Below are 23,264 nucleotides of genomic sequence, written 5' to 3'. Positions count from 1 at the left end.
CAGATGGGGATAGAGTCATATATGATGGAGATGGGGATGGGGTTGTAGGTGATGGAGATGGAGATGGGGTTGTAGGTGATAGAGATGGGGATGGGGTTGTATATGATATAGATGGGGGTAGAGTCATATATGATGGAGATGGGGATGGGGTTGTAGGTGATGGAGATGGGGATGGGGTTGTAGGTGATGGAGATGGGGATGGGGTTGTAGGTGATAGAGATGGGGATGGGGTTGTATATGATATAGATGGGGGTAGAGTCATATATGATGGAGATGGGGATGGGGTTGTATATGATATAGATGGGGGTAGAGTCATATATGATGGAAATGGGATGGGGTTGTATGTGATAGAGACAGAGATGGGGTTGTTCATGATGAAGGCAGGGATAGGGTTTTACGTGATAGAGATGGGGATGGGGTTGTACGTGATGGAGGAGGGGAAGGAGGTTGTATGTCATAGAGACCAGAATGTGGGTTGTACTGTGAGAGAGGCATAGATAAGGGTTGTGCTGTGGAAAGCAAACAGATGAAAATAAATAGGTTTTGTATTTGTTTAAGCAGGACAATAACCTTACAGTCTGGCTTTGTTGAGAGAGTTTTCTATGTTCCTTTCTTCTTAGATCAGAGAATCTTATCTCTGCACAATCTGAAAGCAAACAGGTGTGAGGGTGTGGACAAGTGGACACAGCCTTCCCTGCTCAGAGCTACTGGGAGGAGGAAGGTGACGGAGACAGAGTCAGGGCGAGAGGGGCACGTAGGTCCTGACTTCACGTTTTGCAATGCCGGGATTGTGGTGGAGCAAGCTAAGGGAAACTGAGAGGACAGGAGAGCTTTGCCTGCTTCCCTTTCGGGACACAGGAACTAGCCACCCTTCCACCTACCCATGCAGGGCAGCTCAGACACTGTCTTCCAGAGGGTGGGGCCAGCAGTACTAGAAGGTGAGCATTCCCTAGAGGACTGCCCAAGGGATTGGACCAGAACAGGCTTAATCAGAAAGAAAATTTTGTTATTTTCCACTCATCTCCCACATCCCTGATTGGGGGCCCATGAGGAAGACAGGATCGGTTCCAGAGACAAAATAAAGGGATTGCATTTACTCAGGCACCTGAGAAGTAAGGTGTGTGAATTTTCAAGCCATCATATGCACAAATATCAGCTCAGTGTATATTTTGCCTTCCTAGCTCAAATCACAACATTGAATTCCAGATGTTTTCCTCCTCCTTGGTTCTCCAGGCATTTCCCTACCAACTTCAGCTTCCCAGAAACTTTTCTGTGAATTGTTATTTTTCCTTCCATCTACAAGGGGAAAGTTTGTTTCGATGGATCCATCCAAAGGGGCCCCTGAATTTCTGGTGTAATCTGCACCATAGTCCTCCTCAGTTCACATCTTACCTTTGATTTCCCTCATCTTTAAATGCAACCCTGCTGTTGTACCTTGCAATTTATAGCTCTGTGCCCAGGGTGAACTGGACATCCTCACTTTCAGTGCATGGTGCCTGGCTATAGTCGGTACAGTTATGCTGATGTCTTCTTCTAAGTGGTACATACTTGAAACCTCAATTATTTGTGGTTAAAACAAAAGATGCTTCTCTCTCTCTACTCAAAAGAGAACATAAAGCTTCGGTTTAGATCTAAAAAAGACCCCGACAAACCAGGCACCAAACTATTAGTGAGGAATAAGAGATTTAGTTTAGTAGAAGCTACATATTAACCAAAACGCAGGAGCCTGGAGCAATTTTCAGGTAGGAGATCAATGTCTCAACAGAGAGATGCTGAGATCTGACACGAGAAGAGAACCAGACTGAAGAGGCAAAACCTTCCTACATATGTTGGCAAAGGGATGTTGGACAAAGATCAGACTGGATAGATGTTCACTCATTTGACATAATTTCTGAGCATTTACCATGCTCATTGCACCAAGTAGAACAACATTAATGTTGTTGTCCCTCTCAGCGATCTCAATATCCCAGGAAATTTTGTCTCTTTTTTGGAATGAAGCTGTCTCTCAGTCTTAGCAGGTAATCGTTGTTGCCTGCTGCGTCACCCGTGATTGTACTGCCAGAGGGGTTATTTTCTGCCAATCAAGAAACCAAGCCTGGCTGGGCGCGGTGACTCACGCCTGTAATCCCAGCACTTTGGGAGGCCGAGGTGGGTGGATCACTTGAGGTCAGGAGTTCAAGACCAGCCTGGCTAACAGGGCAAAACCCCATCTCTACTAAAAATACAAAAATTAGCTGGCCATGGTGGCACTTGCTTGTAAGTCCAGCTACTTGGGAGGCTGAGGCAGGAGAATCACTTGAACCTGGATGGCAGATGTTGCTATAAGCCGAGATCGCACCACTGTGATATGGGCAACATAGTGAGACTCCATCTCAAAGAAAAAAAAAAAAAAAAAAACACAGGAAACCAAACCCGAGGTCCTATCACTATCCTGCTGACTTACTAGAGAAGAGATATAGGACATAAAGAATCCTCAATCCCCAAACCTGCATTTTCTCACCATTTTTTGGTATGAGCATCTGAGGCAGGTGACTGGCTTAATATTTATGTTTATATTCAGATTTTCCAATAGCCGAATACCATCACTGCTGTACACTTTGAAGCCCACGCTGAAGAGGCAAAGTACTAGTGTAGTAATCGTGACAAGTATTTCCTGCTTCTAAAGTTTACAAGAACTTGCTTTATGTAATGTATTATTGTCATTGCAGTGTGGTAATTGCTACTACCTTGGTTTTGCTTTTACTCACAAATTCTAAAAACTATAAAGAGAGATATTGATTTGAAAGTACTCTCCTAGAACCTGACTAAGAATTAATTTTTTCCCCTTATCATTTTGTCTGAAATCTGCAGGAAAGTTTCAGTTTGTGGGACGTAAACAATACCATCCCACTCACTCCAGGCTCATAGTCTACAGCAGGGATTCATTCTGAGGCTCAACGAGCCCTTAACAGGATATCCATAGGCCCAAGGGGGTCTGAAACCCCCCGGAAATTATGTGCAACATTGTGTGGGTAAAACAAGACTTTCTGGGAAGAAGCCATAACTTTTCTTGGCTCTTCAAAGCAGCCTGTATCTTACAAAGGGCTAACAAGGTTGGAGGCTTAGGCCACTGGTGTTGCATTCTGTGGCTGTGATGATTTTCACTGGCTTGGACTAGGTCTGTAAGCCTCTAGGACTCTGCAGGATGAACCATAGGGTCTATACGCCAACACAGTGCAGTCTACCAAAGACACAAGGCACTTAATGCCTAGAGGAGGGAGAAGGAAAGAGACCAGGGAGGCAGAGGAACTTGGAATCCAGAGAGTGCATGTTCATGGTGAGCCGTTCTCCAGCCCACTGTCTCTTTCCTGCCCCTCTCTGGGGTCCCACTGGCTCAATCTTCAATCGGTCTACCTATGGTGACATGGTGACATGCTGTATCCTTTTCCCTAACAATTCTCATTGTTAATAGAGAAGATTAGATCTAGAAGCCATAGGAGTCCAAGGAACCTCTGATTGCAAATGAGGGGTGAAGCTTAAGCCCCATTTACTTGGCAGCAGGTCACAGAACACCAAAGCTGTTGGGAAGCAAGAGGTGTTATCTAACTCTTACTTTACTGTGGAAGAAAGACTCTGAGAGACCTGGTGACTTCTCTACAGCCACTTCCTGTATAGTAGCAGATCCAAGACCAAACCCCAGTTTTCTGAGACTCAAATCATTTTTCCATCACCCTACTCCATTTTTCTCTCATCTCCTGTGTCTTTTAAGACACAGCAAATAAAAAAGCAAAAAGACAAAACAAAACCAAAAAACCCCCCAGAGACTATTCAGAAATGCCTAGTGGAATTCAAGAGAAATCATGGGCCTTCATAGCACCATCTTTTCTTATGTTTGCATACAGTTGCATTTTATGGAAATTATGGCTCACTCTGTCTCTCTCATTTCCCAGAAATCTCCCATCATCTATGCAGGAAAACACAGATGCATGCAGGAAAAGAAGACAGCCGTTTTTGTGACCCATTTCACATGAGTTTGCCATTACATGGTCCCCGCCTGTGTTGGAATAGTTGGTATATCCCTTCGTTTGCAATGTACAACCCAAAATCCTCAAGTCATAGATTTCTATGCCATTTTACCAACATTAACTGCATGAATGTAAGTAAAGCAGTTAGAACAGTGCCTGCCATGTGTTAAAAAGGCTGTAGGGATTAGCAATTATTACTACTAATAGTAGCATTACTACTTAGCTCACCTCGCCTGAGATGTACAATAAATTCATATGCTCATGGCTCATGCTCTAGTGCCCTTCCACTCGTACCATGTCACCAGGCAAAGACTCCCACTGAACGCACAGAGCTCCTAGGAAGGGTGTGAGCCATGGAAACCCAGGCCTCTCCCAGCAAAAGATCAAATCAGTATTTTACAAACTCTATGACTCTCAAGAAATGAAGACAGAATTGTAACACCAGTTGGCTGAGGATTTCTTGTCCCTTAGGAGGGAATGGAATGAAGAAGAGCTGGTCAGATACAGGGGTGTTTAGGATCTGTTTCAGGACTGGAGGTTTTAGATGAATATCAAGGAAGTTACAGTCCTCCAGTCTATTACGTGTTATTCTAACATTCAAAGCCTTCAAGAGAAGCTTCTTTCTGGGCAATCAGGCAACTCCTAAAAATAAACTCAAGTTCCTGAAATATTCTAGCTTGCCTTTAAGCTTTCTTTGGCTGGGGACCGGGCTATCTATTTTCAGTTTTGCAGCCCCAGGTGGTATGGATTTGATCTATCGAATGACAAATGGCCGAATGACGCTCTGCCTGTTGTGACAGCTCAGCAGATATTTAGGAAAGGTTATCCGTGGGGGAGGCTACAGCAGCCCAGAATGGCTGGAGAGAGGGGAAGGTCTCATTTAAAGTTTCCTGGAACCACAAGGGAAAATTGATGATGTGTAGACAACTGTTGAAGGACACAGTGCTATTTCTACCTACCTCATCCAGATAAGAAGGAAAGAACACTAAAAGAACATTAAAAAAAAAAGAAAAAGAAGTTGGAGAATGAAAATTATGCATGGTAGGGCATGTTGGCACACGGAAGACTGACCAGTTGAAGCTAGGGACCGAGTGGCTTGGCCCTCCTGGCCCTGGGCTTCTGATTGGCTTTAGAACTGTGGCCTCTCTCCTTTGACAATCAATCTTCTCATATTTCCCATTCTCCCTCCCCCACTCTACTTCAAGTTCACCTTGCCTAAGGCCCTTTGATCCCTTGGCATTTTGACCAGCACCTTGAGCTCCCTTCCAGGGACCACACCCCTTGCTCTACGGGACACTATCCCCTTCCAGCTAATCCCTACCAGGAGCTGCCCAGAGCCTCCAGAGGGTTCCAGGGTGACCCTCACCTGGCTTCCCCTTCTTCCCTCAGCCATATATTTTTCTCTTCTATCCATTAGGCTGCTGAGAAGCTGCAGTTAACAGAATAGTCAGCTAGCTAATAGTGTGTGTGTGTGTGTGTGTGTTTTTTTGTAGTTCACAAGAAGTCTGGGGCTAGTGAAAGTCTGTGTGTCATTCCAGTAGCTCAACGATGACTGCAAATCTCCAACTTCCTTCTCTCTTTCTGCTGCACCAGTCATAGTGTGCTGGCTTTTCATTTTCATGCCCCAGGACTGGAAGATGAGAGCTGCAGCACCAGGCATTACATCCTGATTAAAGGAAGAAGGAGGGGATAGGCAAGGTACCCACCATGTCTGTACCTTACACAAGGAAAGCAAAGCTTCCCCAGAAGTCCCTTGGTGGGATTCCTTGAACATCTCATTAGGCAGACTGACCCCTTTGCCCCATCTAGCTATGTAAGAGGCTGGGAGAGTGTGTGGTTTTCCAGCCTTCTTAGTTGGAGGTAGCAAGAGACAAGGGGATTGGCGGTACTGTTGAATTAGTCAGCCAACAGTATCTACCACATCTGCCCATTCCAATCAGTAGAGAAGTCCCTTAGACTGCATGGAAATGTTCAAGAAGTATCTTAGAATTGAAACATATGACATGAGATTACAACCTCTGATTTCTGCACTGCAGGAATTTTATCGTTGAAATGGAAGAGGATGATACAGTGGTGACCTTCCACACTCTGTCCTGGAGCAGCGTTGTTAGTTAAGTTTCATCCACTTGGCTATTAGCACAACTTGTCAAGAATTGTTATCTATGTACATCTTGTTTTCCATGTACATCTTGTCTCTTCAACTGGATTATAAGCTATTTGAGGAGAGGGATCTTATCTCATACAACTTTCTATTGTTAGTGACTCAAATTAGTGTCATGCACTTGGCTGGCATGAAAGACACTCATTAATGATGAAAAGCATAACCTTGAACATCCTGGGGTGCACAAAGAGGAAACACACCTTTCCATTAAATCCATGGCAGACATTCCTAGGAGGCAGAACTTTGGAAAGGCCAATAAGTGAAAATAATATGTTTGTGGAATCAGAGGCATGTTGAATGGGTTTTCAATTGAAAAATGCTATTCAAGCGTTAAGTTTCCAAGCTTAATGCTGCTTTCAAAAAGAGGCTTGGAAACATTACTAAATTTGGTTTACCCTTTCCCCTCCTGTATTCATTCATCTGCTTATTCATTCAGCAAAATTATTTGAGTCCCTATGTGCTAGGCTCTGGAGACTCAGAAATGAATAACTGAGTCCCTACCCTTAGACCTTGTAGGGAAGTAGAGAAATTGAGAGATGGCCATGTTACACCTAAGAAGGACATTTGCAGTTTCATATCCAAAGTGTTTCAGGAGCTCAGAAGTTCTGGACTTAAATTAGGGGAAGTTCCCAGCCCTTGGTGAGGTGGGGTTTGTTCCAACTTACCTGATTAGAAATGCTGGGTTGGAAAGGGCTCTGTAGCCTCACAGACTTGGCTTTAAATCCTGGCTCTGCCTTTGACTGTGGGACCCTGGGGAGACTTCTCATCCCCAAACATCATTGACCTCATGTGTCGGTTTTTAATTCATTCCTCTCAGCTCTGAATTCACCCTTTAATATGTGCCCTGTACTAATGAAATTCCATTATTCTTCTTTAAAGTAAGCACAGTATTACGCTTTCTCAGCAGAAGGCACTGGAAGGACACTGCAGGAGGAACAGAATTCCTGTCATTTCAGCATTGGTGGAGTTGGAGAGCCTGTGGTCATCCTGCCTCAGCCATGGGCCCCAGAACGTGGTCATCTGCAACCTTGTAGCCTTAGTGTAGTGATACCCTTTCTGCTGCCCTCTCTCTTTGGAACCCAGAGCCCCGCATGGCCCCCAGCTCTTAAAGCCTCCTGCCTGTATCAACGCACAGACTGCCTCCACAAGCTCCTGTGTGGTCTACACATAGCCGCCTGAGGTCTGGTGCACAGAGCACTTGTTCCCTCTGTGACTTAGTCCGTTTTCTTTACTTGTAACAAAATACCTGAAACTGGGAAATTTATAAAGAAAAGAAATGTATTTCTTACAGCTCTGGAGACTGAGAAGTCCCAGGTAGAGGGCCTGCATCTTGTGCAGGCCTTATTGCTGTTGGGGACTCTCTGCAGAGTCCCAAGGCAGAGCAGGGCATCACATGGCGAGGGGGCTAAGCATGCTCTATGCCACCTCAGGTCTCTGTTCCTCTTCTTATGAAGCCTCCAGGTCCCCTCCCTTGATAACGTATCAATCCTTCAGCCCATTAATTCATTAATCCATAAATGGATTAATCCCTCTATGAGGGCAGAGCTCCCATGATTCAATCGCCTCTTAAAGGCCCCACCCATCAGTATTGCCACACTGGGGATTAAGTTTCAATATGAGTTTTGAGTGGACATTCAAACTAGCACTCTGCAAACTCCTGACCCACACCACATGTAGCCCACAAGCTTTGAAGGCTTCAGCCCCTGTGACCACCCATGCCCAGACTCCCCTGCACACCCACGCCACTGCATGCTGACCACCTACTCCTGGCCTGCACTTGGAAGGGAGGTCTATTGCTTTTCTCAGCAATTCCAGGCCAGCTCTGGTCTGGATGCACCAGTGAACTTCTGTGCTATCTGGTGGCCTAACCACACCTTCTCCAAGTAGGTCTAAACCTCTTCCAACTTTGTCCTTCCTTGGTACTTTCCCTTACCTAGAGTACTATAGACAGTTTCCTTATACCTTATAGCACTCTTCTATCACAGTCAACAGTTCTTTATATTGAACTTCTCTTATATAACCTACTGTGTGGTTTCTATGATTGGACCTAGGCTATTCATCTCATCAGTAAAGAAGAGATGATAACATCTTTTTCTCAGATTTATTTTACAGATCAGATGAGAAAACCCTCATAAAGCTCATAGCTCAAGGTTCTGCCTGTCAGAGCTCCCCAACTTCCTCTTTTCCTGAGCTACTGCTGTTTTTTCACAGAGAAGAAGGAAAATTAGTATCAGTGAGTGAGTGCCTTCTGGGCACCAGGCAATATGTCAGGCACTTGACAAGATGGTGCAGACATGCATGTGGTTAGTCTTAGAGGAGGAGACAGAGGGTCAGAGAAGCTAAAGAGGTTACCGGTGGTCATGCATGCTATATCCAATTAAGCTGGGCTACAAACGCTGGTTGCTAGTCCTCCAAGTCCACGCACCACATACTATGTTGGGCTTACTCCTAGAGCCCCAAACACTCCTTTTTTCACTTGAATGAGTACAATTTCCCTACATAAGGAAATTGTGTCAGCACTCACTCTAAGTTTCAGCACTCATTCTATGCTGAGAGTAGGTGCACAGCAGAAGAATCATTTGCTAGCATTCTTTTGTAATGACTTAACTAAGAAATCTCCTCCTAAAAGAAAGGTCTGACTCATTGGGAAGGTGTGAGTCTGTGGTTTCCCTTTCTCTGTGAGCTGGCCTCTGGATGAGAACCGAGGAGCCTGCTCTTGAAACTGATGCCGTAAGCAAGTACAAATATGAACTGGGCTGTTAAAGGCTTCACTTCAAAAAAAACTCCATTGGTTAAAATCAAATTTATGGAATTGCTTATCAGCAGCGGGCCAGTTGTACGGTTTGTTGCTTCAACATAACTTCCACAGGCCAGCAATCTCTGTTATGTTCATTGATGTTTCCCAGCTGCCTAGAACAGTGCCTGGTATAAAGTAGATGGTCACTAAATGTGTGTCAAATATATGAATTTACATGGTCAAGGATTCAACCAATTTTTTTACATGTGGAGATTCACTAGGGTATTTTGAAGTAGAATTTTAATTTAAAAGTAAGAGGGGCGATATGGTTTGGATCTGTGTCTCTACCAAATCTTGCACTGAGATGTAATCCCCAATGTTGGAGGTGGGGCCCAGTGGGAGGTGATTGGATGATGCGGGTGGTTCCTCATGAATGGTTTAGCACCATCTCCTGGTACTGGTCTCGTGACAATGAGTGAGTTCTTGTGAGATCTGGTTGTTTAAAAGTGTGCGGCACCTCCCCCTTGCTCGCTCTTGGTCCTGCTCCTGTTGGGTAAGATGTGGGCTTCAGCTTTGCCATCTGCCATGGGTAAAGTTCCCTGAGGCCTCTCCAGAAGCAGTTGCCACCATACTTCCTGTATAGCCGGTGGAACCGTGAGCCAATTACACCTCTTTTATTTATAAATTACCCAGTCTCAGGTATTTATAGCAGTGCAAGAACTGACTAATACAAGAGGAAAGGTGCAGATAAATCTCAATGGAATATGATTATTTTGTAAATCACGGCATGATACTATGATGATCTATTCCAGTGACCAAGCTCATCCTAATCAAAACTTGTCCTGTGTTTAATTCTCTTCAGATGTCAGTCTCTTCTAGGTACCCGCTTATTACTTTGCTGATGTAATAGTAATCAATCATGGAAGAATAAAGGTACCATCCCAGTAAATATCACAGTAACTTTTTAACTGAAGCCCTTTGGAAAAAATTGCCCAGTGCCTGACAGAGAATTCTGCACATGACAGCTACTCCATAAATGTCTGTTGACACTGATGATACTGTGATAATACCAGGACCTTAAAATAAGGGACTGACACAGGTAGTGGAAATGCGGGCAGGATAGAAAGGCCGGAGAGAGGGGTGGTGGTGTTTTTGATGGGGCAGTCTCTCTATACATTTCACATAATGACCAGGAAGTTCCCTATGTTTTCTGTGCTTAATGACTCAGTCTATTTGTGCTATAGCATATTCTTAAAAGGCTGAACCAAAATACCAAGCCAGAAAAATACTCTTTACATGTGTTACAGATATTGAGGTATAGAGAGGAAACCATATGCACATCAAACTCTTTTAAAAAACATACCTTATCCCTTATTTCCCAGAAATGATATTTCTTCTTTTTAATAAAGAAGAAAAAGGGATCTAGAAAGGGAATAAATATACTTTTCTTTCCGGGAACACCAGGATAACCAGTAGTGCTTATGGTTCAAAGTCTCCTTTAAAACGGGGTTGTTGCAAAGTCAGGAGCACATGAAAGTTCAAACCCTTTCGAGTGTAGAGCTTTAATGGGTGAAGTTGGCTACAGCTGTCTCAACTGGTACATGGTTCATTCATTTATTCATTCTCTCAACAAACACTTAGTAAGCATCTACCGCATGCTAATCGCTATAACAGGCCTTCACTAGAACATAGAATGGGAGCTCCTTGTAGATGAGCATTTGCCTGTCTTGTATCCCCATTATCTAAAACACTCCCTAGTACTTTGGAGGCATTCACTAAATATTTGTTGAAAGATTAAGTAGTCCTAGCCCTCATGGAGTTTATATTAAATTTCTTTCTTGTTTAGTTAGCATTTTTATGCCCATCAAATATGAGTTAAATGAACCTCAAAGTAGCTTTAAAAGAGAAAATGAGAGATGCATGACTGACAGGCTGTAAGCAGCCTGGGGGAAGTGTGGAAAGAGGTGTGATTATGCTGTTGTCCTGTTTCCCACGGGCAGTACATACAGGGATTGACCACAAGGTAGTAAGACTGATTGTCATGTATGATTTATGAGAATCAATCTCATGACATTGGAGCCATAATATGCACATGAACATTTCAGCTCTGTTTTGTCATACACTGGGAGACAGACTTCATCCCCACCCCTGAACCCCATCCCGCCAAGGCCAGTCATCTGTTCCCTGCACATCTGAATGTGGCTGTCCAAGGCAGGAGTCCTGGGAGCAAAGACTGAGTTGCTTCAGAAATTAGAAGTAATTTTCTTCTCCTTGGCTGGACATAAGTTTTCTTTGTTTTGAAATAATCAATGAGCTAAAAGTTTCATGAGACAAGGATTTAGTCAAAGAGTTTGCTGCTTCCTTGAACAATATCCAATATCATGGAACATTCATATAGTACCATGAAAGGCTCAATCCTCAGAATGTGAGGTTTCTTTTTCTCTGCCTTCCTCTCTTCCTCCCTCCCTCCCCCTCTCCCCTTTTCTCAAAAACCTAAGCAGTCCTGAATCTTCTATTTCCTGTAGAGGTGGTCTGCCTGCCACTGGGCATCTATTTTAAAGTCTGGGATACATTCTGGGATGTTTATAAGCTTCTGTAGGAAATAAATGATTGGCAGTGCTGGTGGCCAATCATAAGTCCATTTATTCATTAGAGGTGGGTTCAAAGGCAGCCTTCTCTCTGTTTTTTAGTAACATTGTTATCTTAGTGCACTTCATGTTGCTATAACAGAATACCTGAGATTGGGTAGTTTATCAAGAAATGAGGCCTATTTGGCTCATGATTCTGGTGGCTAGAAAGTTCAACATTAGGCATCTGCATCTGGTGAGGGCCTCAGTCTGCTTCCAACTCACGATGGGAGGCAGAGGGGAGCTGGCATTTTCAGAGATAGTATGGACAGAGAGGAAGCAGGGTGGGGGTGGGGATGGTGCCAGACTCTTTTTAACAACGAGGAAGTAATAGATTGAGAACTCACTCATTCCCCCCACCCCTGAGGGATGGCATAAATCTATTCGTAAGAGATCCACCCCCATAACCCAAACACTTCCCATTAGGCCCCACCTTCAACCCTGAGGATAAAATTTCAACATGAGGTTTGGAGGGGGCAAATATCCAAACCATAGCAATTATTAACCAGCAAGCTGTTATATTTTGGGGACAAAGATTGCTTATTGCTGTTTTGCAAGTACTGTTTATTTCATTTATTATGATCATGTGAGATTCATCTTTCTGGAAAGATGCGCACAGCTCTTGTTGTGACTTACTTGATCAAAACAGTTAACATTCAATTTATTTCCATCTATTTCCTAAGAGAGAAAGAAATCATTAAATAAATGATGGTTGTCAGGAGGCTTTTTGCTTATAATGATGAATTTGACAAAGGGCCCCCTGGAACACAGAGTTGCTTAAATTTGCAGTTTTCTAGGAAATCTCTAATAGCTAGAGGGAGTTGGGGGATTAATGTTTAGATTTCAATCATTCTTGTCCATTATTACAGTCATTGAGGATTAACACTCTTGGGATTGCAGTTATGCCCTATTGTGGGCTCTCCCATGAACAATTCTATTAATATCACTTTTCATCTTCCTAGGTACAAATTCAGGAAACAGTCAGAGAGACAATCTCTTGCAGCCAGATGCCAGCTTTCTCAGAGCCTGCTGGGGAGGAGTCCCCATTCACTGGGACCACAACAATTTCCTTCTCAAACTTAGGAGGGGTCCACAAGGAAAATGCATCATTCGCTCAACACTCGGAGGTCAAACCCTGTACCTGTGGTCCACAGCAGGAAGAAAAACAAGACAGAGATGGCAACATACCTGACAATTTCAGGGAAGGCCTAAAATATGAGCAGAGCATCTCAGAAGCCAATGATGAGAATATGTCCCCAGGTGTGTTCTCAAGGCATCTCCCCAAGGATGCTCGTGCTGACTTCAGGGAGCCTGTGGCTGTCTCTGTTGCTTCCCCTGAACCCACAGATACTGCCCTCACCCTGGAAAATGTGTGTGATGAGCCAAGGGACAGAGTAGCAGTGTGTGCAATGGAGTGTTTTGAGGCTGGTGACCAAGGAACATGTTTTGATACCATAGATTCTCTTGTTGGGACACCAGTTGATAAATATTTGCCTCAAGAAATTTGCTCTGTAGATACTGTAGAACTGGCAGAAGGTCAAAACAAAGTATCTGATTTATGTTCTTCTAATGACAAGACACTGGAAGTCTTTTTTCAGACACAAGTGTCTGAGACTTCAGTGTCTACGTGCAAAAGCAGCAAGGACGGCAACTCAGTCATGTCCCCTCTTTTTACCAGTACTTTCACCTTGAACATTTCACACACAGCTAGTGAAGGTGCCACAGGAGAAAATCTAGCCAAGGTGGAGAATTCCACCTACCCACTGGCCTCCACAGTACATGCTGGCCAGGAGCAGCCAAGCCCCAGCAACTCAGGAGGGCTTGATGAAACACAGCTCCTTTCTTCTGAGAACAATCCTTTAGTGCAATTTAAAGAAGGAGGTGACAAGAGCCCCAGTCCTAGTGCCGCAGACACCACAGCCACACCAACCAGTTATAGTTCAATTGTGAGTTTTCCTTGGGAGAAGCCAACAACATTAACTGCTAATAATGAGTGCTTTCAAGCGACCAGGGAGACTGAGGACACATCAACTGTTACCATTGCCACCGAAGTCCACCCAGCCAAATACCTTGCTGTGTCAATTCCTGAGGACAAGCATGCAGGTGGCACTGAGGAGAGGTTCCCTCGTGCATCCCATGAAAAGGTTTCCCAATTTCCTTCCCAAGTGCAGTTGGATCATATTTTAAGTGGTGCTACCATCAAATCTACAAAAGAGCTACTTTGCAGGGCGCCCAGTGTGCCAGGAGTCCCACACCATGTCCTGCAGCTCCCAGAGGGAGAGGGTTTCTGCAGTAATTCCCCTCTTCAGGTTGATAACCTGTCTGGAGATAAGAGCCAGACTGTGGACAGAGCAGACTTTAGGAGCTATGAAGAGAATTTCCAAGAAAGAGGAAGTGAAACAAAGCAGGGGCTCCAGCAGCAGAGCCTGTCCCAGCAGGGTTCTCTTTCTGCACCTGATTTCCAACAAAGTTTGCCTACGACATCTGCTGCACAAGAGGAAAGAAACTTGGTGCCCACGGCCCACTCACCAGCAAGCTCTAGGGAAGGAGCAGGGCAGCGCTCAGGTTGGGGGACGAGGGTCTCCGTGGTGGCTGAAACTGCTGGGGAAGAAGACAGTCAGGCTCTGAGCAACGTTCCATCTCTCTCTGATATCCTTTTGGAAGAGTCTAAAGAATATAGACCTGGAAATTGGGAGGCAGGCAACAAGCTGAAGATTATAACTCTAGAGGCTTCCGCTTCTGAAATCTGGCCACCACGACAACTGACAAATTCTGAGAGCAAGGCATCAGATGGTGGTCTCATAATTCCTGACAAGGTCTGGGCTGTACCTGATAGTCTAAAGGCAGATGCTGTTGTGCCTGAATTGGCCCCCTCTGAAATAGCAGCATTGGCTCACAGTCCAGAGGATGCTGACTCAGCCCTTGCTAATAGCAGAGAAAGCCATAAAGGCGAAGAGCCCACCATCAGTGTACACTGGAGAAGTCTTTCTTCCCGGGGTTTCAGCCAACCCAGACTCCTGGAGTCATCCGTGGACCCTGTAGATGAAAAGGAGTTATCTGTCACAGATTCACTGTCAGCGGCTTCTGAAACTGGAGGGAAGGAAAATGTTAACAATGTGAGTCAAGACCAGGAGGAAAAACAACTCAAGATGGATCACACTGCCTTCTTTAAAAAGTTTCTGACCTGCCCTAAAATCCTAGAGTCCTCTGTAGATCCCATTGATGAGATAAGTGTGACAGAGTACACCAGGGCTGGAAAACCAGAGCCCTCTGAAACCACACCACAGGGCGCCAGAGAAGGGGGTCAATCAAATGACGGAAACATGGGCCACGAAGCGGAAATCCAGCCGGCCATTTTGCAAGTTCCATGTCTCCAGGGAACCATTCTGAGTGAAAATAGAATCAGCAGAAGCCAAGAAGGCAGTATGAAGCAGGAGGCTGAACAAATTCAACCTGAGGAGGCAAAAACTGCCATTTGGCAAGTCCTGCAACCCAGCGAAGGCGGTCAAAGAATTCCAAGTGGATGTAGCATAGGCCAAATACAAGAAAGCAGTGATGGGAGCTTAGGGGAGGCTGAGCAAAGCAAAAAGGACAAAGCAGAATTGATTTCCCCCACTTCACCTCTTTCTAGCTGTCTTCCAATAATGACTCATGCTTCTCTTGGGGTTGACACGCACAACTCCACAGGCCAAATTCATGACGTCCCTGAAAATGACATAGTTGAGCCCAGAAAGCGTCAGTATGTGTTTCCTGTTTCACAGAAAAGGGGAACTATTGAGAATGAGCGTGGGAAACCTTTGCCCTCTTCTCCTGATCTTACCAGGTTCCCTTGTACTTCATCTCCTGAAGGAAATGTCACAGACTTTTTGATAAGCCACAAAATGGAGGAACCTAAAATAGAGGTGCTTCAAATTGGGGAAACCAAACCCCCAAGCTCATCTAGCTCCTCAGCGAAGAGCTTGGCATTTATTTCAGGAGAACGTGAGTTAGAGAAAGCCCCTAAGTTACTGCAGGATCCATGTCAAAAGGGCACCCTCGGCTGTGTGAAAAAGTCCAGGGAGAGAGAGAAGTCCCTGGAAGCCCGAGCAGGCAAATCGCCAGGGGCCCTCACAGCAGTGATGGGGTCAGAGGAGGTCAAGAGGAAGCCAGAAGCCCCAGGCAGTGGACATTTAGCTGAGGGAGTAAAGAAGAAAATTTTGTCCAGGGTGGCAGCCCTGAGGCTGAAACTGGAAGAAAAGGAAAATATCAGAAAGAACTCAGCCTTTCTTAAAAAGATGCCCAAACTCGAAACATCATTATCACACACAGAAGAGAAACAAGACCCAAAAAAGCCATCTTGCAAAAGAGAAGGAAGAGGTGAGGCTCTGTTGCTGTCCATCATTGTTAAAGTTTGGGCTTGTAGACCAGGTATCCAGTTCCTGTGTCCTCGAGGGTCCTTTGCAATTAAGGCCAGTGTCCCCCAGGTGGGCATTGATGCTATGGTTGTGGCCAAGTGGCTTCAGCATGTGGCATCAGAATCACCTGGAGGGCTTGTTAAAACCCAGATTGCTCCCCTCCCCCTGTGTGTGAAATTTGCACTTCTAACAAGTTCCCAGGTGATCTATCGGGAGAACCACAACTGAGAACCATTGATAAAGGCCGCCTGTAGGCATGTCTGTTGGAGGGGAATGTGATGAAGGTGCTTTTCCGTTTAATTATCCTCTTTTACAAAATCTATTTAAAAATATAAACAGAAGCATTAATCAATGTAGCTAATTAGTATAATGAAATAGACCATGCACTAAGCAGGATTTGTGGAAATGAATATTTTGGTACAAATTGGGATTCTCCTCTTTAATCACTGATTTTTCATTAAAAATAACTTCCTTGAACCTTGGTTTTTCTTCCAAATTTGAGTGTAACATTTCTTTTCAACTCACCCTTCCCATTTATCTAAATCTAAAGTCCTCTGAGGTCTCTGTTCTAGGTTTCAGACCACTCGAGCCTCAAAAGTCCTTGATCAACCTCTACCTATGATGCTGTTAAAAAAAAAAAAAGTCCTGAAATTGCAGTTAATTCTACTTTGTCTAAGGAATCATTTCAGTCCCAAATTCCATGTATAGACCAAATTTTAGCCTGTTTTATTTCAGAGCTCTTCTTCCCTCCCCACACACCCTGGTAGAAGTCAGAAGAGAAAATATTGCAGCAAGCTACAGTGGCCTGTGTGCTCTGGAGCGAAAAGCTATGGATGGCTGTTTGATCAGAAGGGAAGAATTTTCTCCTCTCTTAACCTGAGTCCTTAGACTTTGAGGCTGGCGTTTGTTATTCCCATCCCATCAAATGGGTCCTAACCCCTGTTGCAGAAAGGTTTAAAGACAAAACTGCCTTCTGAAGAGTTTGGAAGTATCCCATCAGTTTATTAGCATCTATATTTTAAAGCATATTTAAAGAGAATGGCTCGGCATTGTGGCTCACACCTGTAATCCCAGCAATTTGGGAGGCCGAGGTAGGAGGATTGCTTAAGCCCAGGAGTTTGAGACCAGCCTGAGCAACATGGCGAAACCCCATCTCTACGAAAAATACAAAAAATTAGCTGGGTATGGTGGCGCACGTCTGTAGTCCCAGCTACTCTGCGGCTGAGGAAGGAGAATCACCTGACCCCAGAAAGTCGAGGCTACAGTGAGCTGTGATCACACCACCACACTCCACCTGCACTCCAGCCTGGGCAACAGAGCGAGACCCTGTCTCAAAAAAAAAAAAATTAAATAGAATGAAGCAATGTTTCAAAAGCTCTCAAAATTGGTTTCAGCCCAGAGGCTGAATAGATTGCCTCTGGGGACCAGCCTCAACCCCCTTGTTTGGGGATGGGGGTTCCTTTGCAGGTAAAGGTAGACAAGCAAAACAACCTTTTTGGAACTCTTGCCCGTGACTTTTCAAGTTACCCATGGGTAAGAGGACTGTCCAGATAGGCAGTGTTGAAATCAATCGCCGTCAAAGACTTTGATTTCAGCTGCAGCACAACCTCACCATTGCATTAAAGGCTGCAAAGACCAAGCATGCCGCCTTCTGGGAGCCACTGGTCTGAGCAAAGCAGGTAGATGCGAGAGCAGCCAGCCTTGTCCTGAGAGGGCCCTGCCGGAGACTACGGGGTAGAGACAACCAAAGACTTTTCCAGGCCAGACCACTGAAGGGTTGTTACTCATGCCACCCACAACACAGAGGCCTTTAAGAGGCAAAGATTCAGTTAGAGATACTAGTGGGTGTTTGGGTCCATCTGGGGCAAGTTGTATCACGGTGGTTTAGGGTATAGATTAGGAGTTATATTGCTTGGGTTCAAGTCTGGCCTCTGGCAGTACCTGGATAGCCCTGGGCAAATGCCTTAGCCTCACTTTCCCCACCTGTAAAATGGGGGTGCTAATGATAAGACTCCTCTCAAGTATAAAAATGCAAAGCAATTTGAATGGCACATGGCCTAACACAGCTCTCACGGTTGTTAGTTACTGTTTTTTTAAATTAGTGTTTTTAAATAAAAAATGAGGCAATGCTTATGCTCAGTATGCTTATGAAATAAATAGAGATCATTTTAGTTCAGGCAAAAGATCATTGTGTCTGAGTTGATACCAACCTAGCATTAGGAGAAAGAGTGGTGCTGGCATCCACAGCTCCTCCTCTCTGAAGAACTCAGGGCCTCAGCCAGAAGGTAGGAGTCATCTGGTGACGGAGGAGGTTCACCAGAGTTACCCTTGAGTCAGCAGGTAAATGGGAGTCCCAGGCAGGTTTTGCCCACACCAGGGTAGGTTCTGACCCTGCAGTCCTTTCCCAGCTTCGGAGGAGTTGCCACTGGCGGCCAACCTCTCCCCTCTCGTGTGGGGATTTTCTTTGCAGAGAAAATTAGAAGAACGGGTTTCTGGAACACTGGCACCCACTTTTCTTTAGGATCACAGCTCCCTGATCTAACTACAAACCAGCACTAGGTTATTGCACTGGAAGGGCCATCGACTGATGGGAAATAACTGCTTGACCAACATATTCATCCATTTATTAAGGACATGTTATTTTCCATGGTGACTTTGATAATGAATGCACTGAATATTTATCTAATATGAATCCACTGTGGGCACTAATCCATACGAATCAACACAGATGATGACAAGAGACGGGAAAAATAATTCTCTTCTGGCATTTACCTTTTGGAATGGCAGCATTCAGAGGGCCAGCCCTTGACAACAGCCTTTTTTTTTTTTTTTTTTTTTTTTTTTTTTTGAGACGGAGCCTTGCTCTGTCACCAGGCTGGAGCACAGTGGTGCAATCTCGGCTCACTACAACCTCCACCTCCTGGTTCAAGCGATCCTCCAGCCTCAGCCTCCCGAGTAGCTGGGACTATAGGTGTGCACCACCATGCCCAGCTAATTTTTGTATATTTAGTAAAGACGGGGTTTCACCATGTTGGCCAGGATGGTCTAGATCTCTTGACCTTGTGATCCGCCCGCCTTGGCCTCCCAAAATGAGCCACCATGCCCGTCCTTTTTTTTTTTTTTCAACTTATCACCTTCTAGTTGTTCATTACGGGTTTCTAGTTGTGGGCCAATTCCTTTAAGAATCTACTCCACCATTGAGCACTCAAAGGTTTTTTATTTTGTTTTCTCAGTGTAAGCGACAGCAATTTCATTGCTTAAAAATAACATAAGTTGCCACCAGGAAGACACCAGATTAGGAAGTTCTCCTTCCTTCTTGTGATGGCTTTTGTAAGATCCTGAGTCCTCGTCACTGCTTTCCGGCTGGTACACTTCAGACCCCTTGGCTGACACCTCGACTGTGCCCTACCCAGCAGTCTGGTACCCACCCTGCTATCCCCAAAGGAGCACAGATTTAATGCCTTCCCACCAGTTAACTGGTGGGACGGGAGTTAGGATGAGGGGAGCAGTGACTTGGATCATTATAAAAGAAATAAACCCTAAGTAATGTTTTTAAAAAATTATTATTACTTTAGAGATAGGGTCTCACTCTGTCACTTAGGCTGGATTGCAGTGGCGAGATCATGGCTCACCGCAGCCTTGAACTCCTGTGCTCAACCGATCCTCCCACCTCAGCCTCCTAAGTAGCTAGGTCCACAGGCATGCGCACTGCACCTGGCTAATTTTTTTTTCTAGAGATGGGATCTTGCTATGTTGCCCAGGCTGGTCTCCAACTCCTGGCCTCAAGTGACCCTCCTGCCTCGGCCTCCAAAAGTGCTGGGATTACAGGTGTGAACCACCATGCCAGGCCTGAGTAATCGTTTTTGATGTCCAAAGCTTAGTACAACAGAAACTTTTTATTCACCGGGGACTTTACTACCGTTTTCCCTCAACACTAGCCCAACCTGCACACGGAAGACAAAACTAGCTGCACTCCAGGTCTCCTTTGAGCTCATTCAGCTGCACTTTCCACCTCTGTCTCACATAGTCAGGGGTCCTATCCAAAGCCCAAAGCCCCTCGGCTAAACAAGCTTCAAATCTCCCACAGACCATCCATCATTCAGTTCTGCTGCCCATTTCATGCCCTTCCCACCATCCTCCAATTTTCCTTGTGTTCGGTACAACAGGTTCTGGCAGGCTTAGGAATATTTAGGTGTCCCCACCTCACCCATGAAGCCGGCCACTGCATGGTGTTGGAAAGACCCTCTAGGAAATGGCCCAGATGAGGAGGTGGGCTTGGTCGAGACCTGGACCAAGAGTTTGACACTGTGAACCTGAACATGGTCTCAGCTTGGGCAGGAACCAGCAGGCCCAAATGCACTGATGCGGGTTTGCCATCAATACGTACTTGCTACATTTTCTCTCTCTCTCAATTATCCACTTGGCTCCCAGGATACTGTTAGCAGTCTTGGTTACTCTCTGGTTGAAAGATTTGCTACCCAACAGGCCCATTATCACTTCCAGGGTAGAGAATTAGCTTTTAAATATGCATTCTGTCATCCTAGCATCTGCTGGTGCCAAGGAGAGATGAGAAGCACCTTGAATTCATGGATATTTTCACCGTAGTATAATTTGAGGCAGTGGAGCAAAGTCTCAGTATTGGTGATCTTGGTTTGGCTACGGATTACATATGTTTTATACTGATGTACTTTTTTGTGTTACCAACGCTGTGGAGTTATGCTACTTAATTTGTGATAGACTCACACCACATCTGCAGTAATCTCATTTCCTACCCAATTGTTACGACCACTCGGGACAGGGGCCTCATCCTTGTCTTGTTCTAATGTCTAGGCTGCCGCCCAGTGGCTGCCCTAGCTAATTACACATTAGCATGCTAATTGTTCCTCACTGATATTGATACTGAGGTGATATTTCAAAGGTCTCAGCCCAACCAGTGGGAATTGTTTCCTTATTGCTTCTATTCTCTTTTGCTAATGAGGTTGATATCAGACATTACTCCAATCTACTAGGTTATCTTCAGCAAAGACAAGTGTGATAAAAGGGAAAAGATGAATGAATATTATTCAGCCAATAACCTATTGTTGAGGTGTCTTTTACATTTTGGGGGCTTAGCCGTAGTTTTTTGGATAATCCAGATTTTATTCTACTCCCTAATTCCTAGCTCTGATTTTGACCTGGATGATCTGGTAATCATTTAAAAACATCTTTATTTGGATGAGATCCTATAGAATAGATATCTAAAATCCTCCCACCTCTCATCCCCTTTAGAAAAAATCTCTCAAGTTCTATTTCACTTTAAGCATTACAGGCTGCACCTAAAGAATTTTAAGTAATGGAAGTGAGCATTTTCTACTAGATTGATTTGTAAATTTTCCGACTATTTAGGCAAGCCACTTCTCCCCTCAGAGACTCAATTCTCACTTCCATAATTGGGGATAATAATATTCCTGTCTCTCAGGATTGTTATGAGAATTAAACGGTATGAAATGGGAAAGTCTTTTGCTACACTGACCTTCAAATATCTTGTTTCTAGCTCCAGTATTACTGAGAAAGATCCAAGCTGAGATGTTCCCTGAACACTCTGGAAATGTAAAATTAAGCTGCCAATTTGCAGAAATTCATGAAGATTCTACTATCTGCTGGACAAAAGATTCAAAGTCCATAGCCCAAGTGCAGAGAAGGTGCGATGTTTTTCCCTAGTTACTTTTCACAGTTGTTGCTTGTTTATTTCACAACATGGTTGTAAAAAAAAAAAAATTATAGGACGTGAAAAGGAAAATTGAAGCAGAGATTCCACATCCACAATATTAAAAAAGACTAAATATTGGAAGACAAGTGTCTGGATGGGGAAAATGATGGAGGATTCTTGCCCAGGTTTTGCCAGCATTGAGTTCTGGGGTTTTGGGAAGTCACACAACCTTTCACTACATTTTGTAAATCAGGGGAAGGAACATGTCAAATGATATTCTAGTTTGAGGTTCTGTGGTCCTAAGATTAAAGAGCTCTCATCTGTATGTCTGTGAATTTAACTTGGGTGTGTTTTCTGTTTCATAAATTCCCAGTAATCTGATAAAGGTCAAACAAAGCTAAGGAGATGAATAAAAACAACAACAACAACAGCAATCTATGAGGTTACAGAAAAGTAACAGCTATTGAGGGTGACCAGCAGTCATCACTAAGATGGGAAAACCTGTTTATTTCTGGGTCCCTGTGATTTTTATTTTTATTTTTGAGACAAGGTCCTACTCCCATCTCCCACGCTGGAGTATAGTGGTGCAATCACGGCTCACTGCAGCCTCCACCTCCTGGGCTTAGGTGATCCTCCCACCTCAGCCTCCCGAGTACCTAGGATTACCGGAGCACACCACCATGCTTGGCTAATTTTCTTTTGTAGTTTTAGTAGAGACAGGGTTTTGCCACATTGCCCAGGCTGGTCTCGAACTCCTGGCCTCAAGTGATCCACCTGCCTCAGCCTCCCAAAGTGCTGGGATTACAGGAGTGAGCCACTGCGTCCAGCCATGTCCTTAAGATAATAAAGGAGAAAAGAATGAGGAGGCGAGAGATGAGCGTGAGAATCATTGCCAAGAATATCCCCTGTGGAATGAACCTGATTAATGGCTTCCTTAAGCAGCTTTTCTTGGCAATAAATGCTTGTTCAAGTGAACTGATGAATTCAAGCTTCATCTGACACAATCTAGAAACAAATCACCTGGTTCAAAAGTCAACCCTCTGCCAAAGGGTTCCCAGTTTAGCTCCCTAAGAAATGGGAGGGGTTCCAATCCCCTTAATTTTGTCACCAGTAGACTGAAAAAGTGAGAAAATCTGAGTTTTCTGTTTAATTAAATCATATATGTCTGCTTGGAACATATGTCTGGAAACTATTTCTCAAATGTAATCATGGAATACTTGAGCTATGATTTCATTTCTACTAACATCACTCCAGAGCATCTAACTGGATTGTAATTGATAGCATAACCACTTTGCCTAAAATGTCACCATTACCCTGCCTGTCTTAGGTATGGCTTAAGAATTATTATAAAGGAAAAAAATGGTTTGCTTTTTAAGTCAAGGAGGTTCCCTAGAGCTTTACTTAAAAAGGTACTAATTATTCATTTTAAATTATTTTCTGAAGCTGTCAGCCAAGAGCAATTAACCAGAATTTTCACTGTTTTTCCATTCATCAGCCTTGCTCTGAGCTCAGAATTACCACTTGAATATTTGCGGGTCCCTTTTCCATTTGATGTGTATTTACGATAAACCTAACCTTCCCCTGGGGAGCATATGTCATTAGTAAGCATTCTACTTACTGATGACGCGTGGCTAAGGCCTTTGATTCCTAGT

At 44.3% G+C, this 23,264-nt stretch overlaps 1 protein-coding gene across 7 annotated transcripts in view; it reads left to right on the top strand.

Annotated features, from left to right (window-relative positions):
• ALPK2 (alpha kinase 2) overlaps positions 1–23,264 on the top strand; it is a 148,230-nt gene that overhangs the window by 78,770 nt on the left and 46,196 nt on the right. For all 7 annotated transcript variants that reach the window (XR_010151955.1, XR_010151954.1, XR_010151956.1 and 4 more), the window contains 2 exons: positions 12,492–15,885; positions 21,457–21,604. Coding sequence is in view for 4 of the 7 variants with exons in the window: in XM_016933807.4 (XP_016789296.3) it covers positions 12,492–15,885; positions 21,457–21,604 (3,542 nt within the window). In the remaining 3 variants the exon portion in view is untranslated. The remainder of the gene's footprint in view (positions 1–12,491; positions 15,886–21,456; positions 21,605–23,264) is intronic.

Source organism: Pan troglodytes, chromosome 17 (genome assembly GCF_028858775.2).
Source record: "Pan troglodytes isolate AG18354 chromosome 17, NHGRI_mPanTro3-v2.0_pri, whole genome shotgun sequence".
Lineage (NCBI taxonomy): Eukaryota > Metazoa > Chordata > Mammalia > Primates > Hominidae > Pan > Pan troglodytes.
This window is presented reverse-complemented; position numbering and strand designations above follow the sequence as displayed.